Below are 15,672 nucleotides of genomic sequence, written 5' to 3'. Positions count from 1 at the left end.
GACGACTCCAGCTCCAGTGATGACGATTCGAACTCTGGTGGTGTTTTAATTTGGTTTTATTTTTTTGTTATACACAACTATGAATTGCTTTATTACAATGTAGTATTTCTTGTTTAAGTTGATTGGTTTTGTTTTCATTATTGTGAAGTGGTGTTTTTTTAAAAATTAAATTTGGTTACAGTGGTGTTGTATAGGAGAAAAGTTAGTTGTATATCACGTCACTTGTATAATTTGGCAACGTGATTCACGAATTTTTTTGCAATCCAAATAATTAAAAAGAAAGATGATTTGATGAAGAAATACAACATTTGAGCCAACTTATTACAAAGACAACAACTCAATCAAATTCAAACTCAACAAAAGCTTATACTGATAACAAAAGAAGGTTTTTAACTCAAGAACGTAAGCACAAACGGAGCTTTGTGGCATTGATTTTGATAAGGATTTAGTGAAGCTTTATGAGCTCTCTTCAACTCTCTTATACAACTATTCTACTTGAACATTCATGAAAGAAGCTGTAGCAGACAGTTTGATAAAGAGGCGTCTCCTGGGACGGCCCGCGAAGGCCTATATATTTTGCGGTACGGGTTTGGACCGGCATTTTGAAGACCGCAGTCTGCGGGAAACAGGTCTACTGTAACTCGCCACGATACAGGACAGAACGGAATGGGTAAACCCTGTTTGACATCATGTGTCCTCAAAATAGTAACTGAAGATGTCAAAACTCCACGTGTCACTCCTCCAGCAGATAAAACGCAACGGGGGAGTATCAGCGAAATCCTCTACGGAGTACCGCTAAAACAGTAGACTTTTTCTGCTCTTCACTCATATCTTAAGCCCTATAAATAAAGAAATCACATCCAAACCAGAAACACATAAATCAGAAACGAATAAAAGAAAACGATTTTTTCTTATAGAAATGAGAATCATTGAGGAGAGAAGAAGCTTATTGGTTCCAATAGTGATGGTGTTGTTCTTCTTCAACACTTGCCATCTTCAGGTTATGAGTTGCCCCATGCAAACGACGAACTGTACAGATCAAGACAGAAAATTATTAGAGTTTCCGTTGAATTTGGAGTATCTTGAAGCTGAGTTTTTCTTGTTCGGAGCATTAGGGTTTGGTCTAGATACAGTCGCACCAAGTTTAACGATGGGAGGGCCAAGTCCTATTGGAGCTCAGATAGCTAATCTCGATCGTTTGACAAGAGATATTGTTTTGCAATTTGCTTGGCAAGAGGTTGGCCACTTGAGGTAAAATGTTTATTTGGCTTCATAGTGTGTATACACTTTGGTGTTGTGATCATGTGTGATTCTTGTCAATCAATATTTAACTAATTTGTTTTACAAAAAAAAAAAAAAAAAATATTTAACTAATTATAGGTATTAGGCAGGTAAAATGTTTTTTTTTCTTCTAATAATATATATAAGTAAAAATTAAAAATCACAGGGCCATCAAGAAAACGGTGAAAGGATTTGCAAGGCCGCTTCTTGATTTAAGTAAAAAATCATTTGCGAAAGTTATGGATGATGCATTCGGACGAAAATTTGTGCCACCATTTGATCCTTATGCCAATTCTTACAATTACCTCATTGCTTCATATTTGGTCCCTTATGTTGGTCTCACCGGCTACGTTGGCGCAAACCCGAAACTGCATTGTCCCGCGTCAAGGAAGGTAACAAAACTAAACTACTCTCTTCTAGCGGTAAATATAATCTCATCTTCTAACCAGAAATTTAGGGTTTCTATGTAAATTTTTTTTTATTGCGAAAAGATGAAATTTCAGTTTCTAACATCATGCATTACGTTTCATCACATCAATATAGATAGTTTTGAATTTCATTAATTTGTGTAGATAATAACGCTGGTAAAGTCTTTTTGACAAAGCATAAAGCTCGTAAAATTTCATTGATGTCTAAAGTCTCATGAAATGATTTTTTTAAAAAAATATTTTATATATTCAAAATCTTCAATTGGAAAGAAATGAGTGATGTAAACACCATGGCTACAAGTAGTGATGAGTTTTTTATTTTATCAATTATTTTTAGATGAAAATTTTGAAAACTTTCGCATTATATATATATATATATATATATTATATGTTAATTACTCAAACATTGTACAGTTAGTAGCCGGACTTTTGGGAGTAGAATCAGGCCAGGACGCGGTGATAAGAACAATGTTATATGCAAGGGCTAAACACATAGTCCATCCTTATGGTGTCTCGGTTGCAGCTTTTACGGATAGGATATCTGATCTAAGGAACAAATTGGGAAAAAGGGGTGTGAAAGACGAGGGGTTGGTTGTGCATAAAGCCATGGGTGCTGAGGAAAATGTGGCTGGGAATGTATTGGTTGGGGATAAGATGTCGCTTGCGTTTGATCGCACTCCGGAGGAAATTCTACGGATTGTGTATGGAAGTGGAAATGAGAGTGTCCCCGGTGGATTTTACCCTAAAGGAGCTGATGGAGAAATTGCTAAATCTTATTTAGATTAATAATGGTGTTGTTGGAAATGAGATTTAGCTTTAGCTGGAGTTTAATTTCCTTTGTAGTTGTTAGGCTTTTGGGTTTTTTAGGGACTTGAGCAAAATAATTTTCGTATTTATGTAATAAATGATATGAGGGATGAATTTTCGCATAAAACAATTTAATAAGTAACAAACGGTTGCTTATGATCTCTCTCTCTCTCTCTCTCTCTCTCTCTCTCTCTCTCTCTCTCTCTCTCTCTCTCTCTCTCTCTCTCTCTCTCTCTCTCTCTCTCTCTCCCTCCCTCCCTCCCTCCCTCTCCATTTCATTTCGTGAGTATATGAACAATGAGTAAAACAATACGACTGATTGAACCATATTTTGGTAAGTGTTGCTGTAAGTCTCTCTCTCTCTCTCTCTCTCTCTCTCTCTCTCTCTCTCTCTCTCTCTCTCTCTCTCTCTCTCTCTCTCTCTCTCTCTCTCTCTCTCTCTCTCTCTCTCTCTCTCTCTCTCTCTCTCTCTCTCTCTTTCTCTCTCTAAATTTTATAACATTTAACTAGAAGCTCCAAACTTCACATCGTAATTTGGTGGCCGGCGGATTATCACCGTCGGTCACATACATGTCTTTTTTTTGTTTTTTAGCTAGTTTCGACTATGATTTGGATCCATTTCCCGTTATGCCCAGTGTTACATCTGACTAGTTTCGACTTATCAATTTGTTTTTATCTCTCGTGTATTGCATGTGTAAACAAGGTTTAGGTGAATATTTATGTGTATTGATTCAGCGGATGAACGTACTCATATATACATTACAAGAGATTGCCGATAACGCTAATACCTATTATACCGACTTAACTGTAAGAGTTATCTCCAACAAATTACATGATTAATCAATTTGTTTTTATCTCTTGTGTGTTGCATGTGTAAACAAGGTTTAGGTGAATATTTATGTGTATTGATTCAGCGGATGAACGTACTCATATATACATTACAAGAGATTGCCGATAACGCTAAAACCTATTATACCGACTTAACTGTAAGAGTTATCTCCAACTAATCACATGATTAATATTCAGAGATTCAAAAATTATCTTGGTGCCTGATATCACTCAAATTACCCTACGGAGTGATTTACTCTCTCAAATAAGAGGTTCAGATCTAGGACTTAGGGATCGAATCCACAAAAACTCTAGTATTACACAACAGATTTATAGTCTTCGAAATAAAGCTAGATTAATAGGTTTTAAAGCAGTAAATGAATTGGTGAGCAAGGCAGTTGCTTGATTTGTTTGATTTGAGGTTGTTAACAGTTGGAAATTAGTTTTATTCAGGTAAATTCTCAGGTATGATAAATAAATAACTTAATTATGTGTATTGATTCAGAGGATGAATGTAGATGGTATTCCAATGATATAGTTTTTTCATATGAAGTAGTCACCAAGATACTTTTTAAACCTCTGAACCGATTCACCATTGTCCCACAAATTGATCAAATCATCCACATAAATTTATGGGCTTTTTGCAGAATTGACCTATAACTTAAAGTCAAACACAAAACTAACTTCTCCTTTTTTTAGAAATTGGTTTTGCCCTATTCACCCCAGAAGTTCATATAATTCACGAAAATGCAATCAATTATTTTTTTCGAAAATGATATTTTTACTCTCTCACCCTCATCATCTTCAAGTAATTACAAGATTTCCATTGTCATCAATACCCCAACCACCCTGAACAACCAATTTGAAGATCTTAATGCTCCCAAAATCGAGTTACCCTTCTTCTTTTTCCATTCTTGTGAACTAAACACAACATATCTCTCATTTTCTCTCCACACTGAGCTAAAAACCCAAGATTTTGATTCTACATTTTTATGGTTCATAGAGTCATAGAAGCTAACGATTCTGGGTGGGTCACTTTAGTTTGAGATTTTGTGTGCTTGGAGAAGCCTTATGTGTGCTAAGAAAGTTATCTCACCAATTTAAGGTATGAAATCGAGTTTTCTTCCAGATCTATTCGTTAGACGACTTACATGGGAAGTCGTCTGGCTGTAGACGACTTACCTGGAAGTCGTCTGGTCAACGCAGAGGTTATTTTTGCAATTGACTATGAAATCTGTTTTCTGCGACGACTGAAAGTTAAGTCTTCTGATTTTGTTTGGTTACAAAAAAATCTCCAAAGAACCTAGACGACTTACATTTCAGTCGTCATAGGTTAGTTTTGCATTTGACTGGATTATTTCAGAAGTTTGACTTTCCCGGACGACTTACATTTCAGTCATCTGGTGAAAATTGAAATATCAATATTTTATTAACACTAGACGACTTACAATTAAGTCGTCATAGGTTAGTTTTGCAATTGAAAAATAAAACTTCAATATTTAATTATACCCAAACGACTTACAATTCAGTCATCCGCCCGACGACTTACTTGTAAGTTGTCCAGAATTTTATTCCGAGATTCTGGTCAAACCTCGTAAATCCTGGACGGCTTACATGTAAGTCGTCCGATGGACGACTGAATTGTAAGTCGTCTATATATAATTAAATATTGAAGTTTTTTTTTCAATTGCAAAACTAACCTATGAAAACTTAATTGTAAGTCGTCTAGTTTTAAAAAAATATTATTATTTTAATTTTCACGAGACGACTAAAATGTAAGTCGTCCCGGAAAGTCAAACTTCTGAAATAATCGAGTCAAATGCAAAACTAACCTATGACGACTGAAATGTAAGTCGTCTAACTTTTTTGGAGTTTTTTTTAACCAAACAAAAGAAGACAACTTATTTTTCAGTCGTCTGAAATAACAGATTTCAAAGTCAATTGCAAAAATAACCTCTGCGTTGACCAGACGACGTATATTTTAGTCGTCAGGAGGACTTAGATTGAAGTTGTCCACTTTGATCTTTAATAAACTTTTGTTTTCTTTGTTCTAAGTTTGCTAATGTGTTTTATTTTGACTTTTTCAGATGATGCGTCAGTTACATGTAGTGTATGGACAATGGTTGTTGAAACATGGATGTTGGAATTTTGTGGTTGATCATTTCAAAGGAGCGAGAATGTTATTTTTGAGTGAAGGTTCGACACATGCTGATCTTGTTGCAATGGCTCAAGAAAATTATAACCTGGACATGAACACAGAGTCTGTGGAGTTAACCTACTCATTACAACAGATGGCTCCAGACCTTCCTCCTATTCATGTTACAAGTGATAGACCAGTTCGAAACTTGCTCGAGATAATTAAAACGCATGAAGTACGTCTTTGTGTATAAAGCTTTAGCAAGATGAGAACGGTTTCAGAGGAAAGGGATGAAGATCATGTGGGAGATGAGGCTGAGGAGGGGGATTGTAAGACCCGATCCCGGCTCTTATGCCCAAACTGATCCGTGGCCTTAACCATTCAATCTAAGTCCGAGTAATCCGATTTCTAAGTCTTATCTTTCTAAGTTCAATTCAAATGAGGTTTAAGACAATCATTCTAACAAGAACATAAGGGGCAAATCAATTGTATAAATATAAACTGAGATCCATACATCATCCTCAGGTTCGTCCTAATAAGTCATACACACTTAATCTAACATAAGTTCACAAGTTGCACAATAGGCTATCAGTACTTCATATCTATCTACAATAACCCATTCACCACACATCTTCCCATGGCCTGAGTCTTCACGGTGATTTTCCCTTACCATGGTCCATGTCCGATCCTGAAATCACACAAGACACATTACACACTCATAAGGCCGATATCCTAACATCAAGTCTAGATAAGCATGGTTCGGTTACTTAGAATCTATAACCTGTCCAAAACCAACATACTCAAATAAATTCCCAAAAACTAATTAAAATTCCTGATAATCCCTGATAAATCCCAACTAAGAGATTCCCATAAACAGATTTCCACTCAACACACTAGAATATCCAAATCCGACCAAGAACAGTCCGGTCAAAGGCCTAGGACTTGGATGCTGAACCGGCCAAGGACTTGGTTCAGTGTTCCCTGTATGAACAGAACAACAAACACAATAATCTGATAGAACAAGCAATTCTAAAGAGATAGAGAGAGTAGATGTAGGCGCATAGCAAACCGGCCACAAGCCCGATCGGATCATCAGCCGACTAGAGCCGATCGCTTGCCGTCCACACCACTAACATTAGGCGTTCTCTCCCCAGGCGCCATCTCCTTCTCCTTGTCCTTCTCCCTTTCTGGTATCCCTCTCTTCAGGCCTTGCTTCCCACGATCCGGTCTCTCCTGGAACAAACAGCCAAGCCTCTCGCCGGTTCTCTCTTTGGATCGTCGGTTCTCTTTTTTCCTTTTGGGGTTTGTCTCTCACGATTTTGGCAGAGGTTCCCCTCAAGAATTCTGTGTGTAAATCTGGATCCAGGGCTCTGTATTTATAGAGAGAGGGAGTCGGAACTGCCATGGGCCGAAGGGGGGGGGGAGTTGTAACCGAAAAGGTGTCTCTCTCTCCCTTGCAACCGTTCGGCAATAACTGCCCCCAACCGGTCCTCAACTGCCTCCAACTGCTCCTGTCCCTGTCGGTTCTCTATCCTGATGCCAAGGCCAAGCCCTTTAACTGACCGTCCATGCCGTGGCCTCACCATCTAACCGAACCACCATAACCGCCCTTGTTACCGCCCCAACCGTCCCGGACATGAACACTCGGCCCAGCTGAGTTGAGCTGATTGCTAGCTGGTCCCAGCTGAGTGAGCTAGTCCTTCCAGCTCCATGAGCTGATGCATACTAACTGAGCTCCCATTGAGCTTCCCTGAGCTGCCCAAACTCGGCCGCTGTCCCGTCCAGCTCCCACATCACTCGTCCAGCTCCATTAAACCCATTCTTTCTTCACCCTGGTTAAGTCTCAACACTTTGATGCCCTTAACCCTATGTCTGAGCCATGATACGCTTGTCTACTGGTCTAATGACCTGACTGGTGCGTCTCCCCGCACCATGGCTCATCCCAACAATCCTATCTCGGATCGGGGACATGACAGGGATGAAGCTGAGGAGGGGGATGAAGCTGATGTGAGGGATGAAGATGAAGAGGGGCATGAAGCTGAGGAGGGGGATGAAGCTGAGGAGGGGCATGAAGCTGATTATTAAGTCAGCTGCATCGTACTAGTAAATCCGACAAATTTCGCTATCCTTTTCCCGTAATCTCCACACAAAGACGTATTGTTCGATTTTCCATAGGCTTAGAAAACTTTTCAATTGTCGAGTATTAGAGACGTAAAATGGTATAGTATTGTGCACCATTGTTTTCAAAGCTTTATTCGAGAACAAGTAGCACAGCTGAATCTGATGGCTCGACTCACTCCGTAATCATCGAGTATCGACTTCGCAAATTTGTCGTGTGTTTTTTTCTTATTTAAATGCATAACTCTAGACCCTCGAAATGTTGTATATGGGTATCAGATGAAGAAGGTAGAAGAAGAAAGAAGAATAAGATAAGGTGTCACAACACAAACCCTAATTAATTTGAGATTGTCTGTAACGTAAATAATGACATGGAAAATAGTAGCTGATGACATGGTAAATCTAATCTGATGCCATTTTTTTCTTATATGACAAGTAAGCCACCAAAAAAACACGTAAATCAGCAATCAAGTACAAATGTAAGCAAGTCGCAACGTGAATACTATTTTAATAATTAAACAACAAAAAATTGGGTGCAAAAATAGGCCACCAAACGAAAACGTAAATATTAAGTCAGTTGTATCGTAAAAAAGATCAACCGTCAAATGATGTTATTTTAATAATTAATCTTTTCTAGTAAATCAGACATAATTAGGCGGAGTTACCGTTAATCCATCTCATTACAACTGATTTACGCTGGTTATACGTAAATCAGGCGTAACTATCTCCCATAACTAACCCGTCAATTTTATAACTCAGCCAGCCGATGATCATTACATGAGCAGGAGAAACAAAACTCATTCGTGTCCTATCTACAACTCATGCAATTTTTCAACAACTCAACCAGCCGATGTATAAATCAATTGTAACTTGTGTTCGTAAGCTCAAAAATCAGCAAGTTTTTGTAAATCAACTGTCACTTAAGGCTTGTTTATGTTCGTAAGTCAGCTTGAGCTCATAAATCAGCCATGTTTTTGTAACAACCATATCGTTGGACTTATTTATATGTGTAAATCAGCCAAGTTGTTTAATAAGCCGAAATGTATATTAACTCAATCGTCAATACCGTCTTAATGCTTTACGGCTGAGTTCACTAAAACACGTTAACGAATTCATGTGGTGCCAGATTTTTCTGTGTGACAACAAACGGCTATTCTATTACTCAAACTTGAGATGGTCCGGGTAACCAGACCGGAATAGAATAACCAATAAAATAAAGATCGTTGTAAAATGATTGTGCAGTCCTAGCTAAAGAATCTGAAATTCCATTCAGCGCTCTTGTGATATGAGAGATCTTGAAATCCGGGAAACATATATGCATCGTCTTTCTCACTTCCAATTCTGTTGCAAAACTCAGCCATGCTTGAGAGTCATGTATCATCGCAATCAAATCCTTGCAATATGTTCCAAAGCTCTTACATGTCGAAAACTGAAGCATGCTCTCCATATCCCATTTCTGAATGTAAAGCGGTCTCTCGGCAACTTAAATTCCATGTCTCCAACAGCTGAGTTTTCCCAAACATATCCTTCCAAACCCAAACGCAACCACTAAATTGAGTTGTGGAAGTCCACGAAGTATCCACCATGCACATGTTGTCCAAGCTTATGACTTGCGACTCCTCAACGCTATGCTCTTAAGGGGGGGGGGGGGGGGGGGAGCGACCATCTCGTTTGCATTAAACCATGCTTGACATTCATTTTCCGAATATCAGACTACCTCCAGTTGTTCCTTATCTATCCCCCTAAAACGTTTATCATTCAGAGCCTTTTAGATAAGCCATATTATCCAAAGATAAGGATCCATATCTAATTTTGGTTCAGCAATGTTATTCTTCCTCTAGAACAGATAATCCATATTGGCGTATATGCTTGATAGCGGGAAGATGTTAGGGTTAGTTGCTGTTGCAGATAGAGACCATACTTGTAAAGCTGGGACGCATTTGAAGATGGCATGAGTAACAGTTTCTTATGGTTCCCCACATCTTGGACAATAATTATCGCATCAAATATGTCGACGTGTCAGATTTCTTGTTACTGCTACATCTCATGTTACCAATTGCCACATAAGATGACATATCTTCTGAGGTACTTTTATCTTCCAAGCAAACCACCAGTAATCCAACATCCCATTCTTTTGACTGACTGTTGATTAGATCGCTGGCTGGCATTTTTGGATTCAACATTGGGGCAAAAGGTCAAGTCGGCTTGAATGGTATGGTGGGAACCCAAGGATCCTCCCAAACATTGACCGCATATCTATAATGGATTTTTCGTCTAATCCCCAAAAGCAATAAATTCCTTACAACTGAAATACTAGTCCACACATACGATGGGTTGTTTATTGAGCATAAACACAAATTTCATGTGTATTAACAACTGATTTTGTAGTTGAGTTATTTGTCACAACATAATCTTTTATATACAGCTGGTAATATTGCTTAATTTGTGTGTTGTTTAAGAAAAGTTTCCTTAAAAAAAGACTTGTGTTTGTAAGTCAGCTGTTAACTCAAAAATTAGCAAGGTTTATGTAAATCATCCATCACTTAAGGCTTGTTTATGTTCGTAAGTTAGCCTATAGTTCATAAATCAGTCATATTTTTGTAACTCAACCGTATCGTTGGATTTATTTATACGTATAAATCAGTCATGTTGTTCAAATCAACCGCAATATATATTAACTCAATCGTCTAACCGCTGTAACGCTTTACAACTGAGTTCATTAATACATATCAGCTTTTTTTTTTGCGCCAAATTTATTTTCTGATATTTATTAACAATTAGTGACATTTTTGTAGTAAAAAAAATAAATTATAAACTTCTGGTAATATTACTTAATTTGTGTGCTGTTTAAGTAAAATTTTCTTTAAAAAAACGACTTGGGATCCAGCAACATCGTCCACGGCCACAATAACAATCAGTGCCGGGCACGCTAACCAATAAATGAGCCTTGGGATCCTTTCACATCAATCATCTTGGCTTTGCTAAATCGACAATTTGCCAAAACCTCGTCTCCATGGATCCAAAAAACAGAGATTTCCTAAACCACCTCGAAACATACCTGGCCAAAAGAGACGGCGTAGACAAGCTCCTGAAGATCTCTCGTTACACAACCAAGATCATCCTCGCATCATCCCTTCTCCCAGAATCGGGCTCTCTAACTCACCGCCTCAAGAGCTTTGAATCAAGCGTCGGAGTCAGCCGCAAAGCCTTCCGTCTCGGAAAATTCGTACAAGACATCAACGCCCTCAGAGCCTCGCCACGTGACTCGAGCCGCGACCTCCTCCTTCTGGTAATCGCGTACGGGGGCGAAGGGTTGTACTACTTCGTAGAGCAGTTCATCTGGTTAGCGAAATCGGGATTGATCGATGCGAAACACGCGAAATGGTTGCAGAAGATCAGCGCATGGGCGGAGCTCGTGGGGTATGTCGGGAGCGTTTCGTTGAAGATTAGGGATTTGAGGAAGATCAAGGACGAGATTGAGATGTCTAATGGAGGAGAAGAGGAGAAGATGAAGAAGCTTAAGGAGAAGAAGACATTGAAAGTGTTGTCCATCTTGCAAGATCTTGCTGATGGGTTGATGACGATCGCAGATCTTAGGGATGGTAAGGGAGTGTTATCAGCTCCGAGTGTGATTTCTTCAGCAGGTTTGTTCTCAGCCATTATCAGTACTCACAAGAACTGGGTTTCTTGTTGATCATTCGTTTCCGTAATCCATATACTCAATAAATAGTTTCATTTTTTGGTTCTTGTCTGCTTTATTACATCACTGATGTTTTGTTTCAGTGTTCCTCTCAAATTCAATGTTTATCAGATATATAAACAGAGTTGAAGAAATACATGATTTAAATCAGTAAAGATGAAATAATTCCAAGCTTTGGAAGCAATAAAAACATGCTTTTAACTCTTGTTCTTGAATAAAGGTTTCATTTTTTTTTCTTGTCTGCTTATTACAACACTGATGTTTTGATACAATGTCTCTTTCAAATTCAAGTAGAAATGGGTTCTCAACTAAGACAGCCAGTTTAGATATATAAACAGAGTTGAGGCAATCAATACATGGAAAGATGAAATGGTTCCCAGCTTTGGAAGCGATACAAACAGATTGAAGAATTGTTAAAAGTAACATTTTTTCGAACACCATTACAAAGACAAATGTGGTCGTCTACATTTCTTTTAAGGAACTGCTGTTAGATTTTGATCGTTTTAGTTGAAATGGAGGTAAGCAGCCTCTGAGAGGTGACTGTAGGAATAAGGATGACGTCGAAAGCTGTTTTTGTCTCATGGAGATGGAAGACAAGCAACTGAATGAGCTCGTAAGACTTCTCTTTTCGTTTTCTTCTTCGGGAATTTGCTCGTCTGGATCATGGCAAACCGCTGTAATCTTGAGTGACTCGGGAAGTATGCAACTACACACAGAACCTGCAGGAAAAGCAGAGTTTGTGTTCAAGACAAATCAATCATCTAACAGAGTTCTTCAAACGATTTGCAAATGCAGCGGACCTCTGTTTACCTATTTCCACAAGCCGGTTCACCCATTTCGGGATCTTCTTGCCTGTAAGCTTGTAGCAAGCGTCCTGGCAGAAGTGGTTGCAGTTCTTAACGATCAAGTGATACATGTTCCCATAGTAACTGCAAGCCATGTTCTCCATGAACTCTCTAACTTGTCCCGGGTTTAAGTTCGTGGTTCCAATGAATATCGACTTCTTAAATTTGAAGCCTGGGCATTGCCTTGGTTCAACCTCAAAAACACCACTGTTTGCATAATCATGTGCACCGAAAGCATATTCTACTCCATGAACTGTGCATTCAACATCAAATCTTCAGAGTTAGCTAGCAGTAACTATAAGACAACAATATCAACAAGAAACACACAAAAGCTTACCTTCTACACCAGAGTGAAATATACCGAGCCCTGCCCAATAGATATATCCATTAATAGGAGTCAAGTCATAAACATTGAGATAGACTGGTGCACGGCCTGGACCATAGTTGTTCGACTTGATTTTCGAAAAGAAGCAAAACCGCGCAACTGATTTGCTTTTCAGATGAAGCGGTTCAAGAGATTTCCAACGTTTCTTTGGCTCAGTTTTCATCTTTTCCCCTAACCCTGACCGAAACTCTAGCAGCGACTCTGACCAACCTGCTCATTGAGCAATTCATGTTCAGATATTAGACTCAATAACTGAGTCATATTAAGACAGAAAAGGGGACACAAAACTGAAGTAGAAAACATTTTGATTAATCAGACAAAACTTTAAGTGAAAATGGTTACCTCTCTTCTGCTTAGGCTCTGCCTCTCCCTTCAACATTGGATGCCTCAGTAGGGGTTATCCTGTACGTATGCATCAATCAATGACATTTTCTGAAAGGTGCACAAGCAAAGAGCTCTGTGCCACAATTGACTGATATTAAAAAAAAAAAATAGAACTTTTTTTATAATCTTTGCTAGTTGGCTGAAACACAACAACAGCTCATTTAAAAGTCAACACAGATCTCTTTTGGCCGGCTCAAATCAGTTATACAAGACTTGAGTATAAATATAATAATAGAGCATGCACCTTTAAAATTTAAATAAACAAGACTGTGGTCACATCTTTCCATCTTAATATAAACAAGACTGGGTCACTCTGAAGATACGTTTTGTGATACTAGAAAGATTTGGTAGCCTAGAAAAAGTGTTGTTTAACCCTTCAAAGTCCAAATTTTCTATGCTACTTTCCAAATATGCAAAGATCAAAGAGGAAAAGTGAGCAAAGATGAGTGGTATAATATAAAGCCGCGCTCTTAAAGAGTTGCTATCATGTCAGCACTTGCAATCATGAAGACGAAAGATGTTGGTGGTTTTGCATTAAATTAAGGAGAATAGACAGGAGAAGATGATACAGATAGATTTAGTAAAGGGCTTAGGAGACAAGTCAAACTTTCGACAACTCATTCCAACTAACTTTTAAGTCTTACTAACAAAAGAAAACTCAAATGACTCCAATTAAGATGAACAGTTGTATATCATGAAACTTATACTTAAAACAGTATTAGCTCAATATAATTCTCAATCTTAATTCATACACCTTCTCTATCCGCATAAGATCTAATCAAAACTACAACACTAAGTTTGAAACTGCATTCATTCCCCAAAAAAGCAAATCTTGAAAAGTGTAGTATTAATCTTGAAAAGTTATTTCAAAACAAAACTGACCCATTTTGCACTGTCAATTTAGAAATAGATGTACTGTCTTTGCTAGGGTTTAGTGTTCCCGATCTGTAGGAAAAACAGAGCTTTAAGGAGAGCAAAGAAATACTAAGCTCTTGCAGTCTTGCTACTATTCCGAGAAGGAGAAGGCGCTATGAATTTTGAGAAAATCAAAACCGGAACATTTACATTAACCAGATAATGTATTGGCGGAAAAGAATATATAAGAGAGAAAAATTTCTGGAGAATGTAAAACTTACCAGAGAAAACCATTAGGCGCAACGGTGCAGAGAAGTGAGACTCGGCACTAACTGTGTGAACCACCTGAGACCGAATGTTTTCTTTTTCTTTCTTAAAACGGAGACTTAAATTTGTGTGTTTCAAATTTTTTTTCTTTATTTTTTTAAGAATCACAAGTAGAAGATGATAACGAGGGAGGAGAAAAACCAAGGGTGAATATTGAGGTTGGATGATGATTTTAATGTATCGAGCTTGGAAAAGGTCTTTCAGAATAAACATCATCTTATGTGCTAACTGTTAATAGGACACATAGCAGTAACAAAAAAACTTGACATGCGGCCATATGTGATGCGATAATTATTGTCAAAGATGTGGAAGCTGATGAAATTATTATTCATGTTATTTTCTAATGTCCATCAATTTTACAGACATAATCTTTATCAGCAACATCATTTAGCCCGAATATTTTTCGACCCGAGCATCTACGCTAAAATAATTTATATTTTTTGGAGAAAGAACATCACTGAAGTACCAGAATTTTACAGAAATTCTTATCCCTAAATAATCTAGTATATCAACGAAAGCTCGGAAAGATAAGATATTTAGGGGCGTAGATAAAAATCCTCTGGAACTAGTCAAATATGCAGAAAGCAAATGTCAAGTTTAGTTTAATGCAAATGAAACGATGCATTCATTTCCACAAGAACATTTTAATGAAGAACCACAAGCCTTAAGCTTGGGTAACATCTGTATGGTGGATGGATCTTAGATCTCTACAGCTCAATTAGGGTTTGGATGGACAGCATGGGGAAGATTTAACTTATGGAGATGTGAAACTTAAGACTTTGAGAGGCTGCTTTACATACATAATTAGAAGCAACGATGTGCTATGGAGAGTATGATCCAACATTCGACAAGTCAGAACTTTTGGACTGTAAAAATTTGATCACAAGGATAAAAGAGCCTCATGCATGGCCAAGTTTTGAAACAGAACTGGATGCGATTAAAAAATCTCCAGCTATGCTTTTCGGCTTTCAATATCTCTTATACTCCGTGAGCGCAAAATGGAATTTTTGATTATTTAGCTAAAACTGCAAGGTCTTTTCATGGAAACTCTACTTTATTGGTTGTTCTATTCATGTCTGGTTATCTAGATCACCTCAAGTTTAAGTAATAAAATAACCTTTTGTTGTTAAAAAAACTATTTTTCAATCAAAAAAATCATTTTGGTTACTTACTTTTGAGTAAATTCAGGATAGAATACAATATGTGGAGTTATTCCATCAATTGCAACATAAGTTACAATGCTTTTTGTCAAATTTGACGGTTAATTAGAAGACTTCTTTAACGGTCTGCTAATTCGCGGTTAAAATTCACTTATTTAAGTTTTCTGCTAAAATTTTAATTTTCCGCTTAATTCGCGTGATGTCTTTTGAGAAAGCTGCTTGGGAAGTCTTGTGAGAATGCTGCTCGTGAAGTCTGGCGAGAAGTCTGCTATATAGTCTTCAGATTTGAAAAAAAAATGCATATCTCAAAATGTTAAAAATGATTACAACCAAAGAAAGTTTTTTATTTAAATAAGACTTTAAACTTAAATAAGAAACAATTAACATAAAGAAAGATATCTTACTTTTTTGAAAGAA

At 37.7% G+C, this 15,672-nt stretch overlaps 3 protein-coding genes across 4 annotated transcripts; 2 read left to right on the top strand and 1 right to left on the bottom strand.

The window, feature by feature from the left end:
* Positions 1 to 867: 867 nt before the first annotated feature.
* Positions 868 to 2,677, top strand: LOC103868708 (desiccation-related protein PCC13-62-like). The gene is made up of 3 exons (XM_009146785.3): positions 868 to 1,251; positions 1,448 to 1,673; positions 2,124 to 2,677. Exons 1-3 carry the CDS (start codon positions 920 to 922, stop codon positions 2,493 to 2,495), a joined length of 930 nt encoding a protein of 309 aa, XP_009145033.1. The 5' UTR covers positions 868 to 919; the 3' UTR covers positions 2,496 to 2,677.
* A 6,651-nt stretch (positions 2,678 to 9,328) lies between these two features.
* Positions 9,329 to 11,534, top strand: LOC103868707 (peroxisomal membrane protein 11A). Its single transcript, XM_009146784.3, has one exon. The coding sequence runs from the start codon at positions 10,613 to 10,615 to the stop codon at positions 11,291 to 11,293; it is 681 nt and encodes a 226-aa protein (XP_009145032.1). The 5' UTR covers positions 9,329 to 10,612; the 3' UTR covers positions 11,294 to 11,534.
* Positions 11,535 to 11,624: 90 nt separating this feature from the next.
* Positions 11,625 to 14,291, bottom strand: LOC103868706 (deSI-like protein At4g17486). 2 transcript variants are annotated; one of them, XM_009146783.3, is made up of 6 exons: positions 14,050 to 14,291; positions 13,796 to 13,941; positions 12,872 to 12,931; positions 12,482 to 12,739; positions 12,110 to 12,397; positions 11,625 to 12,018 (listed from the first exon to the last, which is right to left on the bottom strand). In XM_009146783.3, exons 3-6 carry the CDS (start codon positions 12,906 to 12,908, stop codon positions 11,762 to 11,764), a joined length of 840 nt encoding a protein of 279 aa, XP_009145031.1. In that variant the 5' UTR covers positions 12,909 to 12,931; positions 13,796 to 13,941; positions 14,050 to 14,291; the 3' UTR covers positions 11,625 to 11,761. The 2 variants fall into 2 exon arrangements, with proteins under 2 accessions (XP_009145031.1, XP_009145030.1); XM_009146782.3 differs by lacking the exon at positions 13,796 to 13,941 and having other exon boundaries at positions 14,050 to 14,285.
* Positions 14,292 to 15,672: the final 1,381 nt, after the last annotated feature.

This window comes from Brassica rapa, chromosome A05, assembly GCF_000309985.2.
Source record: "Brassica rapa cultivar Chiifu-401-42 chromosome A05, CAAS_Brap_v3.01, whole genome shotgun sequence".
Lineage (NCBI taxonomy): Eukaryota > Viridiplantae > Streptophyta > Magnoliopsida > Brassicales > Brassicaceae > Brassica > Brassica rapa.
Note: the sequence above shows the minus strand (reverse complement) of the source record. Positions and strands in the feature narration are given on the sequence as shown.